Below are 22,734 nucleotides of genomic sequence, written 5' to 3' on the forward strand. Positions count from 1 at the left end.
AGTCAACTCAAAACCACGAGCTAAATAAACTGCTATGGAATCAAGTCAACTCAAAACCACTAGCTAAATAAACTGCTATGGAATCAAGTCAACTCAAAACCACGAGCTAAATAAACTGCTATGGAATGAATGGTGGGCTGCTATTTATGTATTTCGAACACCGCGCGCATCCACGCTGAGGGTCTATAAAACGCCTGAGCGGGAAAGGGAGGAAGTTCGAAGATTGTTGTGTCCTTGAATAAGGAGGGAACTTCACCCTAATTGGCTCCAGTACTACTGTGGCTGACCGTGTAAAACACCATATTTCACTGCATCTGACCTGTGTATATATGACAATAAATACAAAATAAATAAAATACTGTATCCATGGGGAAAAACCGACATTTCGAACCGACTGAGCGTGCTCTGGAAGGAAACCCAATAGCTGCCTTGTCATTGGCTCAAGCACCCCTGCGATTCGAATGACGTATGAGGCTGTGACGTCGACATATGTTTTATTCTAACGGTGCAATAAATGATTTGGACAGTGATTATGTCCATCCTCGATGGAGTACCGTGTGAATCCAGTTTACGTTATGGTGTGGATTTGTTTTATCCCCGTAGGCAACAGGGAATAATAATAAAGAACTACGTTGTTTCGACTTTATAGTTCCACTATTTCATTTATCCACCGCATATTGGCTGAGATTAATGCAATACTAATGTCTATAAAAATAAATAAAAAGTCGTAACCAAACCACACATCAACATGTCTACAGAACTGTTCTGTATGGGGTATATCCTACCATATCCCAAACATATGCCATAGTACTTTAATATAACAAACACTAAATACTTTCCACACCCTGACAGATACAGCATCACGATTCATTGATGTGGATTAAACCATGACTTGGCAACTACCGGACAATCATGACATGTCAATGAACTTTAGTTGCCAAGTTTCATCCAAAGCTCCATTCATTGAATTCAAATTATTCTAAATGAAAATGTCAAACAAAATAAAAATGTATGTTCTCATAATGAAACAAAAACAGCTAGTTAGTTGATAACAAAGTTGTCAAAGTGAATAATATTGCTGTGATGGGCATTACCTTGAAGTAGCTGTGTGTGGCTGTGCCGTTTCTTTCAATGGATGCAGTCAGCATAGGCTCGGTTAGCAGCGTTCAACTTGGAGAAAACTTCTCAGCGACGTATCTTCTATGAGTCACCTTTGCAGAAACACTCATGAAGCTTCATAAAATGTCTCTTCATAAAGAAAAACGTTTGTGCAATTTTCCAAGTCTCCTTGCTGTGAACGGTTGAAAACATTCATTCAAGTATTGTATTTGTTCTTCTTCTTTTAACTTCTCTCTTTGCATACATTAATTATATCATGTATACATTTTAAATGTATACAAATCATCTTGTTAGTCAACTTTGGCATAAGTGTAATATATACAACGAATAAAAGAAATAAACAAAATAAATAAAAAAATTAAAAATTTGTCATTCAACAGTAGTCAATGTTGGTGAGAAGAGCTGTAGGTAATACAGGTTAAAGTCATGAACTGCCCAACCGCGCTACTTTTACTACTTCTTCAGCGTCTAATTCCTTCCAGACGTCCTGGGTTTATGCTTCCTGCACGTAGCTCCTTACATTTCAAAAGACTCTTAACCAGGGAGAGTTTTTGGACTTGTTTTAATAAGGGGGGAAGGTTTGGGGATGAGGAGGAGCAACATATTGAGGAGAGAAGAGAGAGAGAAAAAAAAGTTGATGCCCACAAGTAAGTACCCCATTCAAACTTCTGAGACGTGGACCCCGGGATGGAGACGTGCCTTAGGCGAATTAACCTCAATGTTCTTGGGGGAATACATGCAGAGAGATTGCATTCGATTTTGAATATGCTTTCGAAATCTGCAAATAGTTTCTTTGCTACTTTGAATGAGGGTTTTCCATGACAATGTCAGAGTATAGCCTACAGATAAAACACATAATCCTTTAGCAAAACAAAACAAAAAAACACTGCATTTAGTCGTTGTTATACTAGCTCGAAATAATCACTATTATTCTTGCAATATAACTTGTAATATTTTCCTGCTATCTTTTCTGTGCCCGTAAAGACCGTAATTATCCACCTGGTATTTGTCTGCCATCCATCAGTAGGAGCGCAGTACAAGCATTGGCCAGCAGGGAGCGCCATATAATTCTAAACCCAGTACTAGAGCCCTTGCCATGGAATAGTCTACTGCGGAGTCATGTAATAAGATCTAAATATATGACTCTGGTCTACTGTAGATGCACAGTCATTGGACAAGGCACATTCCTCTACCTTGTGATGGAATTCAAATAGGTGTAAAAATGACAATATCAGTTATTCTAAAAGCTAATCAAATGGCTAGCCACAGTATTACCCCCACCCTTTACGCTGCTGCTATTCTCAGTTTATTATCTATGCATAGTCACCTTAACTCTACCTACATGTACATATTACCTCAATTACCTTGACTAACCGGAGCCCCCGCACATTGACTCCGTACCGGTATCCCCTGTATATAGCCTCGCTATTGTTATTTTACTGCTGCTCTATAATTATTTGTTACTTTTAATTCTTAATTTTTTAATTATCTATTTTTTTTACCTAACATGTATTTTTCTTAAAACTGCAATGTTGGTTAAGGGCTTGTAAGTAAGCATTTCACTGTAAGGTCAACACCTGTTGTATTCGGCGCATGTGACAAATACTATTTGATGTGATTCATTAGCTCATGTTTTCAACAGAGAAAAAGTGGTTTTCATCTACCGTCCCAAGAGCTTTGTATGTTATCATTATTGAATGTGACAGAAATTCCTAATTAAAAGTCACTTGGCTGAAATTCCAAACATAACATATAAGATGAAAATAATATTGGTCGCTCACATTTCTTATTATTATAATCCCTGAGTTGAACACGAACAGTTGGATCGAATGACATGTCATTGAAATACCCCATACAGCTGTGTGTGTTTATTTGTTCTGTATAAAACATATTCCTGTCAAGCTCAAATGACTTTCTCTGCCAGGGAGGGACATTGCATTGGCCTGTTTGACAGAGGGCCAAATATGAGTACCCTTATTTCTCCTGTCTATGTTGCCCAGCCACTATATTGATTTAAACAAGGATACCCAATTACTTTTACCTTCCCCACGCACACGAATACACACACAAACACACACACAATCGTTCCCCATCAGTGCTGCAGTCAGAACGACCACCTTGGATGGAGAGAGACAGAGCGAGAGAGAGACAGAGAAACAGAGAGACACAGAGACCGAGAGAGACACAGAGACAGAGAGAGACACACATAGAGACAGAGAGACAGAGAGCCAGAGAAGGAGACAGAGAGAGATGAGAGAGACAGAGAGACAGAGAGACAGAGAGACAGAGAGAGAGACAGAGAGAGACAGAGAGAGAGACAGAGAGAGAGAGACAGAGACACAGAGAGAGACAGAGAGAGAGACAGACAGAGAGCCAGAGAGAGAGACAGAGACACAGACAGAGAGAGACAGAGAGCCAGAGAGAGAGAGAGAGAGAGCCAGAGAGAGAGCCAGAGAGAGAGACAGAGACACAGAGACAGAGAGAGACAGAGAGAGAGACAGAGAGCCAGAGAGAGAGCCAGAGAGAGAGACAGAGAGAGACAGAGAGAGAGACAGACAGAGAGCCAGAGAGAGAGACAGAGAGAGAGACAGAGAGAGACAGGGAGCCAGAGAGAGAGAGAGAGAGAGAGACAGAGAGAGAGACAGAGAGAGAGACAGAGAGAGAGACAGAGAGAGAGACAGAGACACAGAGAAAGACAGAGAGAGAGACAGAGAGAGAGACAGAGAGAGACAGAGAGAGAGACAGAGAGAGAGACAGAGACACAGAGAGAGACAGAGAGAGAGACAGACAGAGAGCCAGAGAGAGAGACAGAGAGAGAGACAGAGAGAGACAGAGAGACAGAGAGAGAGAGAGAGAGAGACAGAGAGAGAGACAGAGAGAGAGACAGAGAGAGAGACAGAGAGAGACAGAGAGCCAGAGAGAGAGAGAGAGAGCCAGAGAGAGAGACAGAGAGAGCGACAGAGAACATGAAGGGTTCTATGCTATTCCATCAGCCCAGAGAGGTGCTGAGGAGTGATGAATTCAGGCCTTCACTGGTTTTCTTAGGATACGTCCCAAATGGCACACTATTCCCTATACAGTTCACTACTTTTGATCAGAGCCCTATGGGATTCCCTGATGGGCTATGGTCAAAAGTAGTTCACTAAATAGGTAATAGGGTGTCATTTGGAACTCTAGCTCTGCCCGACTTTGATGAACAGCAACCGTATGTTTCCCAACTGAGGATGCCCAGAGCAGAGGCAATGGCACCAGGCTAGGACACAAACCATGTATTGTTTTAAGGCCTAGTCAGTCTCGCCAACCAAGCACCAATCTAAACATCACGTTGGTTTCCTCGCTAGTGATAAAACAATTAGGACATCACATTAAATGTCTCTTTCCTTCCAAACAGTAGACTGTTGAGGTGTATACTTTTGGTACTGTTCCATTGGTTAATTTGGTTCCAAATTGGTTAATGGTGAAAAAAAAAGGCTTCTTGACAGCTTCTACCCCCAAGTCATAAGACTCTTGCACAGTTAATCAAATGGGCACCCGGACTATTTACATTGTCCCCAACCCCAACCCTCATTTTTACACTGCTGCTACTCTCTGTTCATTATCCATGCGTAGTTACTTTACCTACATGTGCATAATAAAGACAGGAAAGGGGGATACCTAGTCAGTTGTCCAACTGAATGTATTCAACTGTAATGTGTCTTTCATTTTGAATTTGTCAATCAAGTGCCTCTTAAGTATTTGAAAGTATATGACATGTTTTTTGAAAATATCTAAACTGACGCAGGTGAAGGCCGTCAGGATTGACTCTTCTACTAGAAACAGTGGCACATTTAGAGGACCGTTGCCTTTTAGTGTGTTGATTGTGTAAGACGTGAGACGGATTATGATAGGATGTTGTCATGGTTTAATGTGATAGGCAGGCAGACCATGTTCCCTTTCCTCAGATGAGTCAGGTGATTTTTAATCCATGTTGTCAGACTAAGCCTACAGGGTGTCATGTGACAGGGCCCATAACTGTTCCTAACAACACTCTGTTGACCAATCAGGAATCAAACCCTGGTATCCAGGATGAATGTGTCGGCTCGTCACGCTAAAGCCTAGGCATTAGCATGGAGAGATCATTTTTCTCATATACAGCACTTTAGGATCATAGAATTGAGGCTTTGATTTGTTCTCTTCTCTCCAGGCCCCTCTAAAGTAATGCAGTGATATCCAGGCCCCTCTAAAGTAATGCAGTGATCTTCAGGCCCCTCTAAAGTAATGCAGTGATCTCCAGGCCCCTCTAAAGGAATGCAGTGATCTCCAGGCCCCTCTAAAGTAATGCAGCCCCTCTAAAGTAATGCAGTGATCTCCAGGCCCCTCTAAAGTAATGCAGTGATCTCCAGGTCCCTCTAAAGTAGTGCAGTGATCTCCAGGCCTCTCTAAAGTAATGCAGTGATCTCCAGGACCCTCTAAAGTAATGCAGTGATCTCCAGGACCCTCTAAAGTAATGTAGTGATCTCCAGGCCCCTCTAAAGTAGTGCTGTGATCTCCAGGCCTCTCTAAAGTAATGCAGTGATCTCCAGGACCCTCTAAAGTAATGCAGCCCCTCTAAAGTAATGCAGTGATCTTCAGGCCCCTCTAAAGTAATGCAGCCCCTCTAAAGTAATGCAGTGATCTCCAGGCCCCTCTAAAGTAATGCAGTGATCTGCAGGTCCCTCTAAAGTAATGCAGTGATCTCCAGGCCCCTCTAAAGGAATGCAGTGATCTCCAGGCCCCTCTAAAGTAATGCAGTGATCTTCAGGCCCCTCTAAAGTAGTGCAGTGATCTCCAGGCCCCTCTAAAGTAGTGCAGTGATCTTCAGGCCCCTCTGAAGTAATGCAGTGATCTCCAGGCCCCTCTAAAGTAATGCAGTGATCTTCAGGCCCCTCTAAAGTAATGCAGTGATCTCCAGGTCCCTCTAAAGTAATGCAGTGATCTCCAGGCCCCTCTAAAGTAGTGCAGTGATCTCCAGGCCCCTCTAAAGTAATGCAGTGATCTCCAGGCCCCTCTAAAGTAATGCAGTGATCTCCAGGCCCCTCTAAAGTAGTGCAGTGATCTCCAGGCCTCTCTAAAGTAATGCAGTGATCTCCAGGACCCTCTAAAGTAATGCAGTGATCTCCAGGACCCTCTAAAGTAATGCAGTGATCTCCAGGCCCCTCTAAAGTAATGCAATGATCTTCAGGCCCCTCTAAAGTAGTGCAGTGATCTTCAGGCCTCTCTAAAGTAATGCAGTGATCTCCAGGCCCCTCTAAAGTAATGCAGTGATCTCCAGGTCCCTCTAATGTAATGCAGTGATCTCCAGGCCCCTCTAAAGTAATGCAGTGATCTCCAGGCCCCTCTAAAGCAATGCAGTGATCTCCAGGCCTCTCTAAAGTAATGCAGTGATCTCCAGGCCTCTCTAAAGTAATGCAGTGATCTCCAGGACCCTCTAAAGTAATGCAGTGATCTTCAGGCCCCTCTAAAGTAATGCAGTGATCTCCAGGCCCCTCTAAAGTAATGCAGTGGCCCCTCTAAAGTAATGCAGTGATCTCCAGGCCCCTCTAAAGTAATGCAGTGATCTCCAGGCCTCTCTAAAATAATGCAGTGATCTCCAGGCCCCTCTAAAGTAATGCAGTGGCCCCTCTAAAGTAATGCAGTGGTCTCCAGACCCCTCTAAAGTAATGCAGTGATCTCCAGGCCTCTCTAAAGTAATGCAGTGATCTCCAGGACCCTCTAAAGTAATGCAGTGATCTTCAGGCCCCTCTAAAGTAATGCAGTGATCTCCAGGCCCCTCTAAAGTAATGCAGTGGCCCCTCTAAAGTAATGCAGTGATCTCCAGGCCCCTCTAAAGTAATGCAGTGATCTCCAGGCCTCTCTAAAATAATGCAGTGATCTCCAGGCCTCTCTAAGGTAATGCAGGGATTTTTTGTTTATTTATTTATTTTTATTATAGGAAAAAAGTCTCTCCTCACCAAAACACAATCAGTCAGAGAAAAATAATATTTGGCATAGACTCCTAAGGTAAACATTACTCCCTCTCATTAACATACAGTAAATACACAGAGTTAAATCAATAACACTCCATTATACTATAGGATGACGTCATCACATATTGTCATGCCTCCTCCCGCTCTCCCTCTCTGGCGCTCGAGGGCGCCAGGCTGCCCTTCACTATCTGTCACCATTATGATGCACATCAGCGCTCATTGGACTCACCCTTGGGCCCCTCACCTTGTTGATTGCCCGTCTATATCTGTCTGTTTCTCCGTTGGTTCCCCATGTCAGCATTCATGTTGTTATGTTTTCTCTTGTCCAGACACTGTCCGTGTTCTGTTCCTGTCCGTGTTCTGTTCCTGTCCGTGTTCTGTTCCTGTCCGTGTTCTGTTCCTGTCCGTGTTCTGTTCCTGTCTGTGTTCTGTTCCTGTCCGTGTTCTGTTCCTGTGTCTGTGTTCTGTTCCTGTCTGTGTTCTGTTCCTGGTCTGTGTTCTGTTCCTGTCCGTGTTCTGTTCCTGTCCGTGTTCTGTTCCTGTCCGTGTTCTGTTCCTGTCCGTGTTCTGTTCTTGATCCGTGTTCTGTTCCTGTCTGTGTTCTGTTCTTGTCTGTGTTCTGTTCCTGTCCGTGTTCTGTTCCTGTCCGTGTTCTGTTCCTGTCCGTGTTCTGTTCCTGTCCGTGTTCTGTTCCTGTCTGTGTTCTGTTCCTGTCCGTGTTCTGTTCCTGTCCGTGTTCTGTTCCTGATCTGTGTTCTGTTCCTGTCTGTGTTCTGTTCCTGATCTGTGTTCTGTTCCTGTCCGTGTTCTGTTCCTGTCCGTGTTCTGTTCCTGTCCGTGTTCTGTTCCTGTCCGTGTTCTGTTCCTGTCCGCGTTCTGTTCCTGTCCGCGTTCTGTTCCTGTCCGTGTTCTGTTCCTGTCCGTGTTCTGTTCCTGTCTGTGTTCTGTTCCTGTCCGTGTTCTGTTCCTGTGTCTGTTTTCTGTTCCTGTCTGTGTTCTGTTCCTGGTCTGTGTTCTATTCCTGTCCGTGTTCTGTTCCTGTCCGTGTTCTGTTCCTGTCCGTGTTCTGTTCCTGTCCGTGTTCTGTTCCTGTCCGTGTTCTGTTCTTGATCCGTGTTCTGTTCCTGTCTGTGTTCTGTTCCTGTCTGTGTTCTGTTCCTGTCCGTGTTCTGTTCCTGTCCGTGTTCTGTTCCTGTCCGTGTTCTGTTCCTGTCCGTGTTCTGTTCCTGTCCGTGTTCTGTTCCTGATCTGTGTTCTGTTCCTGTCTGTGTTCTGTTCCTGATCTGTGTTCTGTTCCTGTCCGTGTTCTGTTCCTGTCCGTGTTCTGTTCCTGTCCGTGGTCTGTTCCTGTCCGTGTTCTGTTCCTGTCCGCGTTCTGTTCCTGTCCGCGTTCTGTTCCTGACCGCGTTCTGTTCCTGTCCGCGTTCTGTTCCTGTCCGTGTTCTGTTCCTGTCCGTGTTCTGTTCCTGTCCGTGTTCTGTTCCTGTCCGTGTTCTGTTCCTGTCCGTGTTCTGTTCCTGTCCGTGTTCTGTTCCTGTCTGTGTTCTGTTCCTGTCTGTGTTCTGTCCGTGTTCTGTTCCTGTCTGTGTTTTCATTAAATGTTCACTCATTGTACTTGCTTCTCGTCTCCAGTGTCTGTCCTTACACATACTGTACATTACCAATATATACACTTATTTAACCTTTATTTATTGGCTTCAAAATAATCTCAATTCAGACCAGGGTCTCTTTTTCAATGCTGTCCAGTATTACAACTATCAACAATCCAAACAGATTAAACAGAAACGGCAGGGTAGCAGGGTAGCCTGGTGGTTAGAGCATTGGACTAGTAACCGGAAGGTTGCAAGTTCAAACCCCCGAGCTGACAAGGTACAAATCTATCATTCTGCCCCTGAACAGGCAGTTAACCCAATGTTCCTAGGCTGTCATTGAAAATAAGAATTTGTTCTTAAACTGACTTGCCTAGTCAGGAAAAAAATTAAAAAACAAGACTTAAATGTTAAGGAATAGTAAAGAAAGCAGTTAACACATAATGAATGGTAGAGAAAGCCGTACTCATACAGTTAACACATAATGAATGTACTCATACATTTAACACATAATGAATGTTAAAGAAAGCCGGACTCATACAGTTAACACATAATGAATGGTAAAGAAAGCCGTTAACATATAATGAATGGTAAAGAAAGCTGTACTCATACATTTAACACATAATGAATGTACTCATACAGTTAACACATAATGAATGGTAGAGAAAGCCGTACTCATACAGTTAACACATAATGAATGTACTCATACAGTTAACACATAATGAATGTTAAAGAAAGCCGGACTCATACAGTTAACACATAATGAATGTTAAAGAAAGCCGGACTCATACAGTTAACACATAATGAATGTTAAAGAAAGCCGTACTCATACAGTTAACACATAATGAATGTACTCATACAGTTAACACATAATGAATGGTAAAGAAAGCCGTACTCATACAGTTAATACATAATGAATGGTAAAGAAAGCCGTACTCATACAGTTAACACATAATGAATGTACTCATACATTTAACACATAATGAATGTTAAAGAAAGCCGGACTCATACAGTTAACACATAATAAATGTTAAAGAAAGCCGGACTCATACAGTTAACACATAATGAATGTTAAAGAAAGCCGGACTCATACAGTTAACACATAATGAATGTTAAAGAAAGCCGTACTCATACAGTTAACACATAATGAATGTACTCATACAGTTAACACATAATGAATGTACTCATACAGTTAACACATAATGAATGGTAAAGAAAGCTCTACTCATACAGTTAACACATAATGAATGTACTCATACATTTAACACATAATGAATTTATTCATACAGTTAACACATAATGAATGGTAAAGAAAGCCGTACTCATACAGTTAACACATAATGAATGTACTCATACAGTTAACACGTAATGAATGGTAAAGAATGCCGTACTCATACAGTTAACACATAATGAATGGTAAAGAAAGCCGTACTCATACAGTTAACACATAATGAATGTACTCATACAGTTAACACATAATGAATTTACTCATACAGTTAACACATAATGAATGTACTCATATAGTTAACACATAATGAATGTACTCATACAGTTAACACATAATGAATGTACTCATACAGTTAACACATAATGAATGTACTCATACAGTTAACACATAATGAATGTACTCATACAGTTAACACATAATGAATGGTAGAGAAAGCTGTACTCATACAGTTAACACATAATGAATGTACTCATACAGTTAACACATAATGAATGTACTCATACAGTTAACACATAATGAATGTACTCATACAGTTAACACATAATGAATGGTAGAGAAAGCTGTACTCATACAGTTAACACATAATGAATGTACTCATACAGTTAACACATAATGAATGTACTCATACAGTTAACACATAATGAATGTACTCATACAGTTAACACATAATGAATGTACTCATACAGTTAACACATAATGAATGTACTCATACAGTTAACACATAATGAATGTACTCATACAGTTAACACATAATGAATGTACTCATACAGTTAACACATAATGAATGTACTCATACAGTTAACACATAATGAATGTACTCATACAGTTAACACATAATGAATGTACTCATACAGTTAACACATAATGAATGTACTCATACAGTTAACACATAACGAATGTACTCATACAGTTAACACATAATGAATGTACTCATACAGTTAACACATAACGAATGTACTCATACAGTTAACACATAATGAATGTACTCATACAGTTAACACATAATGAATGTACTCATACAGTTAACACATAATGAATGTACTCATACAGTTAACACATAATGAATGTACTCATACAGTTAACACATAATGTCCCTTTCCTGTATTGCCGTTTGTCCTAATGAACATTGAGAGCCAAACTCCTCATCCCATAATTGGATAAGCATATCATTTCTTTAAAGCAGGAGCCTGCTGAAAAGAGCACAATTGAGAGTAATAACATGTCTTGATATTTAGCTTCCCCGGGTCCTGTTGCTAAGAAGATGATGTAGTTTAGGGATTATTTAGACAGGTTTCACTGAATCAGCCCCTTCCAATGTCTTGTAGGATTACTACTATACTGTATCGCCCCAAACCCGGAGACAGTGGGAGTGGATCGTGAGTAATGGGTACTAATGCCCTTTGAACTCTTCAAGGAAAGCACCTTGCTATGCTTTGAGGTGGCCTGGCCGGTTGCTCACCATCACATTTTCCACGATGATATCCCTGGCTAGCTCCTCTCCTCCTCCACGAGAGTCACGTTCTGGTCAGGGGCTTCCTTTCAACTATAATCACTCTTTTCACTGAGACTCCATTATCGCTGACTAATCAGAGACGTGGGAGAGCTGCATGCAGCTCTCTGCAGAGAGAATGGGTCCATTGACTAAAGGGCAGTTAGTTACTGTAAGACGTTGTGCTTTTGAGTTGAGTGTTTGACTGTTTTTGCGTGTCTGCTACGTCCCCGAAGAGTTATCTTCTCCAAATGAAACATGTGGTCTTCAGTGTGAGAAGATTAAGATGACGATAGACTACACCCCTACTCTTCCTCCTCCGCCTCCTCCTCCGCCCTCTCCTCATGGCTTGTTTTTAGCGTTTCCCAGGCGACAGATCAGAGAACAGCTCACCATAGTGCAGAATAGCAGACAGATCACTGTGATGGGAAGGGAGTGAGTTGGCAGGGACACAACACAACTTGAATACTATTATGAAGATTAAAGTGAATGGATCAGGTCTGTAATAACTGTAGTCAAGCCCCTTCAACTCAGCAACATTCTACTGATTTATCAGAGTCTATTGGCAAGTATTTTGATCGTGTTGTAAACAATGTTTTGAATGGCCGTGTATATCATTACACCATATTTTCATACTGATTTCATGTAATTTTAGGATGATTTGCAATCCAGAAACTCCACAAATCACAATGTTGTTGTTCCTAAAGTTGCAAATCCAAGTGAGTAGTCACCAATGACTTACATAAATCCTGGATTGTTGATGCTTTGTATTGGCCAATGAGAGGCTTTGAAACCACCGGTCGGCCATATTGGCTCTCCCCAGAAGAAGCAGTCCTCCATAAGAATTAATGGAATTCTACAGTATTTCAATTAAGTGTTTCAATGACAAAATTACATGTATTTAAGTATTGTGTTGTTGTAGTGCGCTCAGTAACATTAAAACTTTTTCTTCTAAATACACTTTTTATACATATGTTTTTTATTAAAAAAAAACATGTTTATCTCACATATCTAATTTAAAAGTATGCATTAAGGTGTCTGTAATATAATACATGTGGCAAAGACAAATGTCGACGTTAATAAATGCATTTGTATAGCTTCCAAAATACTTTTTTACAACAGTGTGAAGATGGACGTGCGGTGGCTTCAAACAGCTCCTCCTGTCAGTTGTCTAGTGTACATATAAATCACTGGTTGACACCATGCAATATGACTTGGTTTACTTTTACTAGTCCTGCCACGAAGGTTTCCTTTGAAGTGACTGGAGCCATTTGAGCCATGATGGAGTCACGGTCGCATTGCGTCAGTATTGCTTCATTACTGTATGAAAGTCACTGAGAGGTCACAGAGTTAATCAATGCCCCCCTACGACAGACAGGAAGTCACAATACTGCTCTTTACTGCTTCTCTTCCACCCCGAGTCACTCTCCTCAGCTTCAAAGAGAAGCTTTATTACCACTACAGCAGTAAGGACAGTCTACAGACTGACTGTTCATGACTGTGGTTGTCTGTCATTGGCAGGACAGGACACAGTGATATGCAACTAAACAACAGGTTAAAGGGATGTATCAAGCAATGTTCCCACAAAAAAATGTTTTGTCACTGAGAAAAGGTCTTGAGAGAGGAAACGTTCATTTTGCCGCCAGCATTCTGTGTAACTTCTGGCGTGTGTTTACTGTGAACACTGAGGCTGTACCTGCTTGAAGTTACAGTTTCAGACAGTCGCCAATAGGCTATTGTAGCTATCAGAGCAGGTAGGGCTATCAGAGTGGCTTATCAATAAAACCGATGGAGCAAATGCCACAACATTTCCACATGGATATAGCTATTGACCTTTGTGATATTGTCTACAATAGTCAATATGTGGTGTTCAATGTAGGACTACTGTCTAAGAGACCTTTTCAAACCTGATGCATGGTTTAACCATTTCATGACTGATGTTTACGTTGTCCAAATGCTCACATCCTTTTATAAAAATAAGAAATGATCTAAAACAATTGGCCAAATAGATAACTGATTAATGGGATTACATTGTGTTACATGATGCAAGAAACCACTTTACAAAAAATGCAATACATTGTTATCATTATTATTACTACCATATTTAAGCGTCTCAAAATAGGACACTGCCCCTTTAAGACAAAAAAAAAATCTGATTCTGATCACAGGAGGCATGTTAACACCAGGTGTAAATGGGGTGGTGATCTCCTGAGTCTTCTCCCTAGCTCCTTACCGCCCCATGCTGGGAGGCTCCATAGCACCATTCATCACCACGGCTTCTTGCGCCATCAAACTGCCTCCATTGTCTCCAGTGATTTTGCACAGCGCACCACACGTTTCCCACATTTACATTTGATAGTGAAAAAGGAAGAGAGAGCGCGATGTGTTGACTTCATTATCACTCCCCTGACCTGCAACTCTCTCTAGAAGCCTTCCTAGAACAACCAGACAGTCAAAGGGTCGCCTTTCCACCCTCAGGGGCTCTCAGCCTCTCGTCTCAGACCCAGCTGGACATGGGATCAAATAGTATACATTTTCCTTCAAATTGAGTGTTTGCTACGAGTCTTCCTGGAGTGCCAGATTGGGTGGGGTTTTGACTTTCGACCAGATTCTGCTTGACTTTAGGTTCAGCATGTTCAACAGGCTAAAGGGGCCAAAGCCTTTGAAGAACAGGCAGGCGAGTCGTGGAACACCTCTATTAAACGATCATCGGTCACCATCGGCCTCGGTTTGAATTGTAACTGACAGCTGTGGCATCGAGTGGTGACTCCTGGGTGAAATAAACCTGCCCACACTGTCCTCTTACTGCCTTACCGGTTCACATCTCACTAGAGACCCTGACGTATCTGAGAGGGATGAAACAACCACACATCATGAAGTTATGTATCTACACTCTTAGGGGGGGGGGGTGGGGGGGGGGGGGGGACCATGATGTTTAGAACCCCAGTATTAGAGACCATGATGTTTAGAACCCCAGTATTAAAGGCCATGATGTTTAGAACCCCAGTATTAGAGACCATGATGTTTAGAACCCCAGTATTAGAGACCATGATGTTTAGAACCCCAGTATTAGAAGCCATGATGTTTAGAACCCCAGTAGTAGAGACCATGATGTTTAGAACCCCAGTATTAGAGACCATGATGTTTAGAACCCCAGTATTAGAGACCATGATGTTTAGAACCCCAGTATTAGAGACCATGATGTTTAGAACCCCAGTATTAGAGACCATGATGTTTAGAACTCCAGTATTAGAGACCATGATGTTTAGAACCCCAGTATTGGAGACCATGATGTTTAGAATCTCAGTATTAGATACCATGATGTTTAGAACCCCAGTATTAGAGACCATGATGTTTAGAACCCCAGTATTAGAGACCATGATGTTTAGAACCCCAGTATTAGAGGCCATGATGTTTAGAACCCCAGTATTAGAGACCATGATGTTTAGAATCCCAGTATTAGAGACCATGATGTTTAGAACCCCGGTATTAGAGACCATGATGTTTAGAACCCCAGTATTAGAGACCATGATGTTTAGAACCCCAGTATTAGAGACCATGATGTTTAGAACCCCAGTATTAGAGACCATGATGTTTAGAACCCCAGTATTAGAGACCATGATGTTTAGAACCCCAGTATTAGAGACCATGATGTTTAGAACCCCAGAATTAGAGACCATGATGATTAGAACCCCAGTATTAGAGACCATGATGTTTAGAACCCCAGTATTAGAGACCATGATGTTTAGAACCCCAGTATTAAAGGCCATGATGTTTAGAACCCCAGTATTAGAGACCATGATGTTTAGAACCCCAGTATTAGAGACCATGATGTTTAGAACCCCAGTATTAGAGGACAGGATGTTTGATACCCCAGTATTAGAGACCATGATGTTTAGAACCCCAGTATTAGAGACTATGCTGTTTAGAACCCCAGTATTAGAGACCATGATGTTTAGAACCCCAGTATTAGAGACCATAATGTTTAGAACCCCAGTATTAGAGACCATGATGTTTAGAACCCCAGTATTAGAGACCATGATGTTTAGAACCCCAGTATTAGAGACCATGATGTTTAGAACCCCAGTATTAGAGACCATGATGTTTAGAACCCCAGTATTAGAGACCATGATGTTTAGAACCCCAGTATTAGAGGCCATGATGTTTAGAACCCCAGTATTAGAGACCATGATGTTTAGAATCCCAGTATTAGAGACCATGATGTTTAGAACCCCGGTATTAGAGACCATGATGTTTAGAACCCCAGTATTAGAGACCATGATGTTTAGAACCCCAGTATTAGAGACCATGATGTTTAGAACCCCAGTATTAGAGACCATGATGTTTAGAACCCCAGTATTAGAGACCATGATGTTTAGAACCCCAGTATTAGAGACCATGATGTTTAGAACCCCAGAATTAGAGACCATGATGATTAGAACCCCAGTATTAGAGACCATGATGTTTAGAACCCCAGTATTAGAGACCATGATGTTTAGAACCCCAGTATTAAAGGCCATGATGTTTAGAACCCCAGTATTAGAGACCATGATGTTTAGAACCCCAGTATTAGAGACCATGATGTTTAGAACCCCAGTATTAGAGGACAGGATGTTTGATACCCCAGTATTAGAGACCATGATGTTTAGAACCCCAGTATTAGAGACTATGCTGTTTAGAACCCCAGTATTAGAGACCATGATGTTTAGAACCCCAGTATTAGAGACCATAATGTTTAGAACCCCAGTATTAGAGACCATGATGTTTAGAACCCCAGTATTAGAGACCATGATGTTTAGAACCCCAGTATTAGAGACCATGATGTTTAGAACCCCAGTATTAGAGACCATGATGTTTAGAACCCCAGTATTAGAGACCATGATGTTTAGAACTCCAGTATTAGAGACCATGATGTTTAGAACCCCAGTATTAGAGACCATGATGTTTAGAACCCCAGAATTAGAGACCATGATGATTAGAACCCCAGTATTAGAGACCATGATGTTTAGAACCCCAGTATTAGAGACCATGATGTTTAGAACCCCAGTATTAAAGGCCATGATGTTTAGAACCCCAGTTTTAGAGACCATGATGTTTAGAACCCCAGTATTAGAGACCATGATGTTTAGAACCCCAGTATTAGAGGCCATGATGTTTAGAACCCCAGTAGTAGAGACCATGATGTTTAGAACCCCAGTATTAGAGACCATGATGTTTAGAACCCCAGTATTAGAGACCATGATGTTTAGAACCCCAGTATTAGAGACCATGATGTTTAGAACCCCAGTATTAGAGACCATGATGTTTAGAACTCCAGTATTAGAGACCATGATGTTTAGAACCCCAGTATTAGAGACCATGCTGTTTAGAACCCCAGTATTAGAGACCATGATGTTTAGAATCACAGTATTAGATACCATGATGTTTAGAACCCCAGTATTAGAGACCATGATGATTAGAACCCCAGTATTAGAGGCCATGATGTTTAGAACCCCAGTATTAGAGGCCATGATGTTTAGAACCCCAGTATTAGAGACCATGATGTTTAGAATCCCAGTATTAGAGACCATGATGTTTGCAAACTGGAAAACATTCATCCGGAGGCTGCATTCATTGTAGCTGGGGATTTTAACAAGGCTAATCTGAAAACAAGACTCCCTAAATTTTATCAGCATATCGATTGCGCAACCAGGGGTGGAAAGACCTTGGATCATTGTTACTCTAACTTCCGCGACGCATATAAGGCCCTGCCCCGCCCCCCTTTCGGAAAAGCTGACCACGACTCCATTTTGTTGATCCCTGCCTACAGACAGAAACTAAAACAAGAGGCTCCCACGCTGAGGTCTGTCCAACGCTGGTCCGACCAAGCTGACTCCACACTCCAAGACTGCTTCCACCACGTGGACTGGGACATGTTTCGTATTGCGTCAGACAACAACATTGACGAATACGCTGATTCGGTGTGTGAGTTCATTAGAACGTGCGTTGAAGATGTCGTTCCCATAGCAACGATTAAAACATTCCCTAACCAGAAACCGTGGATTGATGGCAGCATTCGCGTGAAACTGAAAGCGCGAACCACTGCTTTTAATCAGGGGAAGGTGTCTGGTAACATGACCGAATACAAACAGTGCAGCTATTCCCTCCGCAAGGCTATCAAACAAGCTAAGCGTCAGTACAGAGACAAAGTAGAATCTCAATTCAACGGCTCAGACACAAGAGGCATGTGGCAGGGTCTACAGTCAATCACGGACTACAGGAAGAAATCCAGCCCAGTCACGGACCAGGATGTCCTGCTCCCAGGCAGACTAAACAACTTTTTTGCCCGCTTTGAGGACAATACAGTGCCACTGACACGGCCGGCAACGAAAACATGCGGTCTCTCCTTCACTGCAGCCGAGGTGAGTAAGACATTTAAACGTGTTAACCCTCGCAAGGCTGCAGGCCCAGACGGCATCCCCAGCCGCGCCCTCAGAGCATGCGCAGACCAGCTGGCCGGTGTGTTTACGGACATATTCAATCAATCCCTATACCAGTCTGCTGTTCCCACATGCTTCAAGAGGGCCACCATTGTTCCTGTTCCCAAGAAAGCTAAGGTAACTGAGCTAAACGACTACCGCCCCGTAGCACTCACTTCCGTCATCATGAAGTGCTTTGAGAGACTAGTCAAGGACCATATCACCTCCACCCTACCTGACACCCTAGACCCACTCCAATTTGCTTACCGCCCAAATAGGTCCACAGACGATGCAATCTCAACCACACTGCACACTGCCCTAACCCATCTGGACAAGAGGAATACCTATGTGAGAATGCTGTTCATTGACTACAGCTCGGCATTCAACACCATAGTACCCTCCAAGCTTGTCATCAAGCTCGAGACCCTGGGTCTCGACCCCGCCCTGTGCAACTGGGTACTGGACTTCCTGACGGGCCGCCCCCAGGTGGTGAGGGTAGGCAACAACATCTCCTCCCCGCTGATCCTCAACACTGGGGCCCCACAAGGGTGCGTTCTGAGCCCTCTCCTGTACTCCCTGTTCACCCACGACTGCGTGGCCACGCACGCCTCCAACTCAATCATCAAGTTTGCGGACGACACAACAGTGGTAGGCTTGATTACCAACAACGACGAGACGGCCTACAGGGAGGAGGTGAGGGCCCTCGGAGTGTGGTGTCAGGAAAATAACCTCACACTCAACGTCAACAAAACTAAGGAGATGATTGTGGACTTCAGGAAACAGCAGAGGGAACACCCCCCTATCCACATCGATGGAACAGTAGTGGAGAGGGTAGCAAGTTTTAAGTTCCTCGGCATACACATCACAGACAAACTGAATTGGTCCACTCACACAGACAGCATTGTGAAGAAGGCGCAGCAGCGCCTCTTCAACCTCAGGAGGCTGAAGAAATTTGGCTTGTCACCAAAAGCACTCACAAACTTCTACAGATGCACAATCGAGAGCATCCTGGCGGGCTGTATCACCGCCTGGTACGGCAACTGCTCCGCCCTCAACCGTAAGGCTCTCCAGAGGGTGGTGAGGTCTGCACAACGCATCACCGGGGTCAAACTACCTGCCCTCCAGGACACCTACACCACCCGATGTCACAGGAAGGCCATAAAGATCATCAAGGACATCAACCACCCGAGCCACTGCCTGTTCACCCCGCTATCATCCAGAAGGCGAGGTCAGTACAGGTGCATCAAAGCTGGGACCGAGAGACTGAAAAACAGCTTCTATCTCAAGGCCATCAGACTGTTAAACAGCCACCACTAACATTGAGTGGCTGCTGCCAACACACTGACACTGACTCAACTCCAGCCACTTTAATAATGGGAATTGATGGGAAATGATGTAAATATATCACTAGCCACTTTAAACAATGCTACCTTATATAATGTTACTTACCCTACATTATTCATCTCATATGCATACGTATATACTGTACTCTATATCATCGACTGTATCCTTATGTAATACATGTATCACTAGCCACTTTAAACTATGCCACTTTGTTTACATACTCATCTCATTTGTACATACTGTACTCGATACCATCTACTGTATCTTGCCTATGCTGCTCTGTACCATCACTCATTCATATATCCTTATGTACATATTCTTTATCCCCTTACACTGTGTACAAGACAGTAGTTTTGGAATTGTTAGTTAGATTACTTGTTGGTTATTACTGCATTGTCGGAACTAGAAGCACAAGCATTTCGCTACACTCGCATTAACATCTGCTAACCATGTGTATGTGACAAATAAAATTTGATTTGATTTGATTTGATTTGATTTGATTTGGAACCCCAGTATTAGAGACCATGATGTTTAGAACCCCAGTATTAGAGACCATGATGTTTAGAACCCCAGTATTAGAGACCATGATGTTTAGAACCCCAGTATTAGAGACCATGATGTTTAGTTAGAGGACAGGATGTTTGGAATCCCAGTATTAGAGGACAGGATGTTTGGAATCCCAGTATTAGAGAACAGGATGTTTGATACCCCAGTATTAGAGGCCATGATGTTTGGAACCCCAGTATTAGAGACCACGATGTTTGGTATCCCAGTATTAGAGGACAGGATGTTTGATACCCCAGTATTAGAGACCATGATGTTTAGAACCCCAGTATTAGAGACTATGCTGTTTAGAACCCCAGTATTAGAGACCATGATGTTTAGAACCCCAGTATTAGAGACCATAATGTTTAGAACCCCAGTATTAGAGACCATGATGTTTAGAACCCCAGTATTAGAGACCATGATGTTTAGAACCCCAGTATTAGAGGCCATGATGTTTGGAACCCCAGTATTAGAGACCATGATGTTTAGAACCCCAGTATTAGAGACCATGATGTTTAGAACCCCAGTATTAGAGACCATGATGTTTAGAACCCCAGTATTAGAGACCATGATGTTTAGAACCCCAGTATTAGAGACCATGATGTTTAGAACCCCAGTATTAGAGACCATGATGTTTAGAACCCCAGTATTAGAGACCATGATGATTAGAACCCCAGTATTAGAGACCATGATGTTTAGAACCCCAGTATTAGAGGCCATGATGTTTAGAACCCCAGTATTAGAGACCATGATGTTTAGAACCCCAGTATTAGAGACCATGATGTTTAGAACCCCAGTATTAGAGGCCATGATGTTTGGAACCCCAGTATTAGAGACCATGTATATAATATAATACATATTTAATTGAACCTTTATTTAACTAGGCAAGTCAGTCAAGAACAAATTCTTATTTACAATGACGGCCGACCCCGACCAAACCCGGACGACGCTGGCCCAAATGTGCGCCGCCCTGTGGGACTCCCAATCACGGCCGGATGTGATACAGCCTGGATTCGAACCAGGTACTGCAGTGACGCCTCTTGCACTGAGATGCAGTGTCTTAGACCAAAAATACTTTTCTATACAACAGTACCAGTCCAAAGTCTGGACACACCTACTCCTTCAAGAGTTTTTATTTTATTGCTACTATTTCCTACATTGTAGAATAATAGTGAAGACATCAACACTATGAAATAACACATATGGAAACATGTAGTAACCAGAAAAAATGTTAAACAAATCAACATATTTGAGATTCTTCAAAGTAGCCACCCTTTTGCCTTGATGACAGCTTGGCGCACTCCTTGTGCTGAACACGATCAAAACCACCAAGAAATGAAACCCTGCCATTACAAATTACCAGATATTTCAAAGGATCCATTTGAATTTCTTTCTTACTCTCCATCCAGACGCACATTCTATTACCCACCGACGTCATGTTTTGGGGGAAATACGTAAACAGTGGAGCCGGCTGCCGCTGTGGTAACACAGTTATTACACAGGGGATCTGCTGTGTGATTTCCCAACAGTAAGTATGAACATATGAGCTTTAAACCCTCGTCCAAGCATACTGACTGCAAGTGCTCTGCTCACCCAACTCTGGATGCATCACCCAAACGGCACCCTATTCTCTATATAGTGCACTACGTTTGACCCAGAGCCCATAGGGAACATATCGGGAATAGGGTTCCGTTTGGGACGCATAAAGATTTGTTTGTGTTTGTGTTCAGGCCAGGCTCAGAGAGGGACAGACAACTCCAGTTTTAAACACCGCAGGACCAAAACAAAGCGGTTTTGCCACAGTGAAAATAAACCTTTGCTCCACCTCCTAGTTCTTTCTGAAAGGAAGACACATGACTACACAGTTTACACTGGGAAGTTAAACCTTCACCTGTTTTAATCGTCATGTTAAACTAACTGAACTTTAGTGACCTGCGCTAGGTTGTGTTGTAGATTTAAAACAGGATTCCCCTCACTGCCTGACGTTAGTGTATCTAGTCACTACTATAGAGGATTAACTATCAAGTCCCTACTATAGAGGTTTAACTATCAAGTCACTACTATAGAGGATTAACTATCAAGTCACTACTATAGAGGTTTAACTATCAAGTCACTACTATAGAGGATTAACTATCAAGTCCCTACTATAGAGGATTAACTATCAAGTCACTACTATAGAGGATTAACTATCAAGTCACTACTATAGAGGATTAACTATCAAGTCACTACTATAGAGGATTAACTATCAAGTCACTACTATAGAGGATTAACTATCAAGTCACTACTATAGAGTTTTAACTATCAAGTCACTACTATAGAGTTTTAACTATCAAGTCACTACTATAGAGGTTTAACTATCAAGTCACTACTATAGAGGTTTAACTATCAAGTCAATGCTATAGAGTTTTAACTATCAAGTCACTACTATAGAGGTTTAACTATCAAGTCACTACTATAGAGTTTTAACTATCAAGTCACTACTATAGAGGTTTAACTATCAAGTCACTACTATAGAGGTTTAACTATCAAGTCACTACTATAGAGGATTAACTATCAAGTCACTACTATAGAGGTTTAACTATCAAGTCACTACTATAGAGGCTTAACTATCAAGTCATATCATATTCATAGATTGCATCTGCATGTTTAGTGTAGTAATATAGACTCTATAGTGTAACTCTATAGTGTAGTAGTATAGACTCTATAGTGTAGTAGTATAGACTCTATAGTGTAGTAGTATAGACTCTATAGTGTAGTAGTATAGACTCTATAGTGTAGTAGTATAGACTCTATGGTGTAACTCTATAGTGTAGTAGTATAGACTCTATAGTGTAGTAGTATAGACTCTATAGTGTAACTCTATAGTGTAGTAGTATAGACTCTATAGTGTAGTAGTATAGACTCTATGAGTAGTATAGACTCTATCTGGGGGGATCTGCATTGAAATAAAGGGATCCTTTGGGAGTCACAATACTAT

The 22,734-nt window shown here is 42.1% G+C and overlaps 1 protein-coding gene across 1 annotated transcript in view; it reads right to left on the reverse strand.

Annotated features, from left to right (window-relative positions):
* Positions 1-1,636, reverse strand: part of has2 (hyaluronan synthase 2) — a 32,690-nt gene extending 31,054 nt beyond the window's left edge. The window contains exon 1 of the mRNA XM_036935639.1: positions 1,095-1,636. Within this exon, the coding sequence (XP_036791534.1) occupies positions 1,095-1,148 (54 nt within the window). The 5' untranslated portion in view covers positions 1,149-1,636. The remainder of the gene's footprint in view (positions 1-1,094) is intronic.
* Between the last annotated feature and the right edge of the window lie 21,098 nt (positions 1,637-22,734).

Source organism: Oncorhynchus mykiss, chromosome 2, assembly GCF_013265735.2.
Source record: "Oncorhynchus mykiss isolate Arlee chromosome 2, USDA_OmykA_1.1, whole genome shotgun sequence".
In the NCBI taxonomy this organism is placed as follows: domain Eukaryota; kingdom Metazoa; phylum Chordata; class Actinopteri; order Salmoniformes; family Salmonidae; genus Oncorhynchus; species Oncorhynchus mykiss.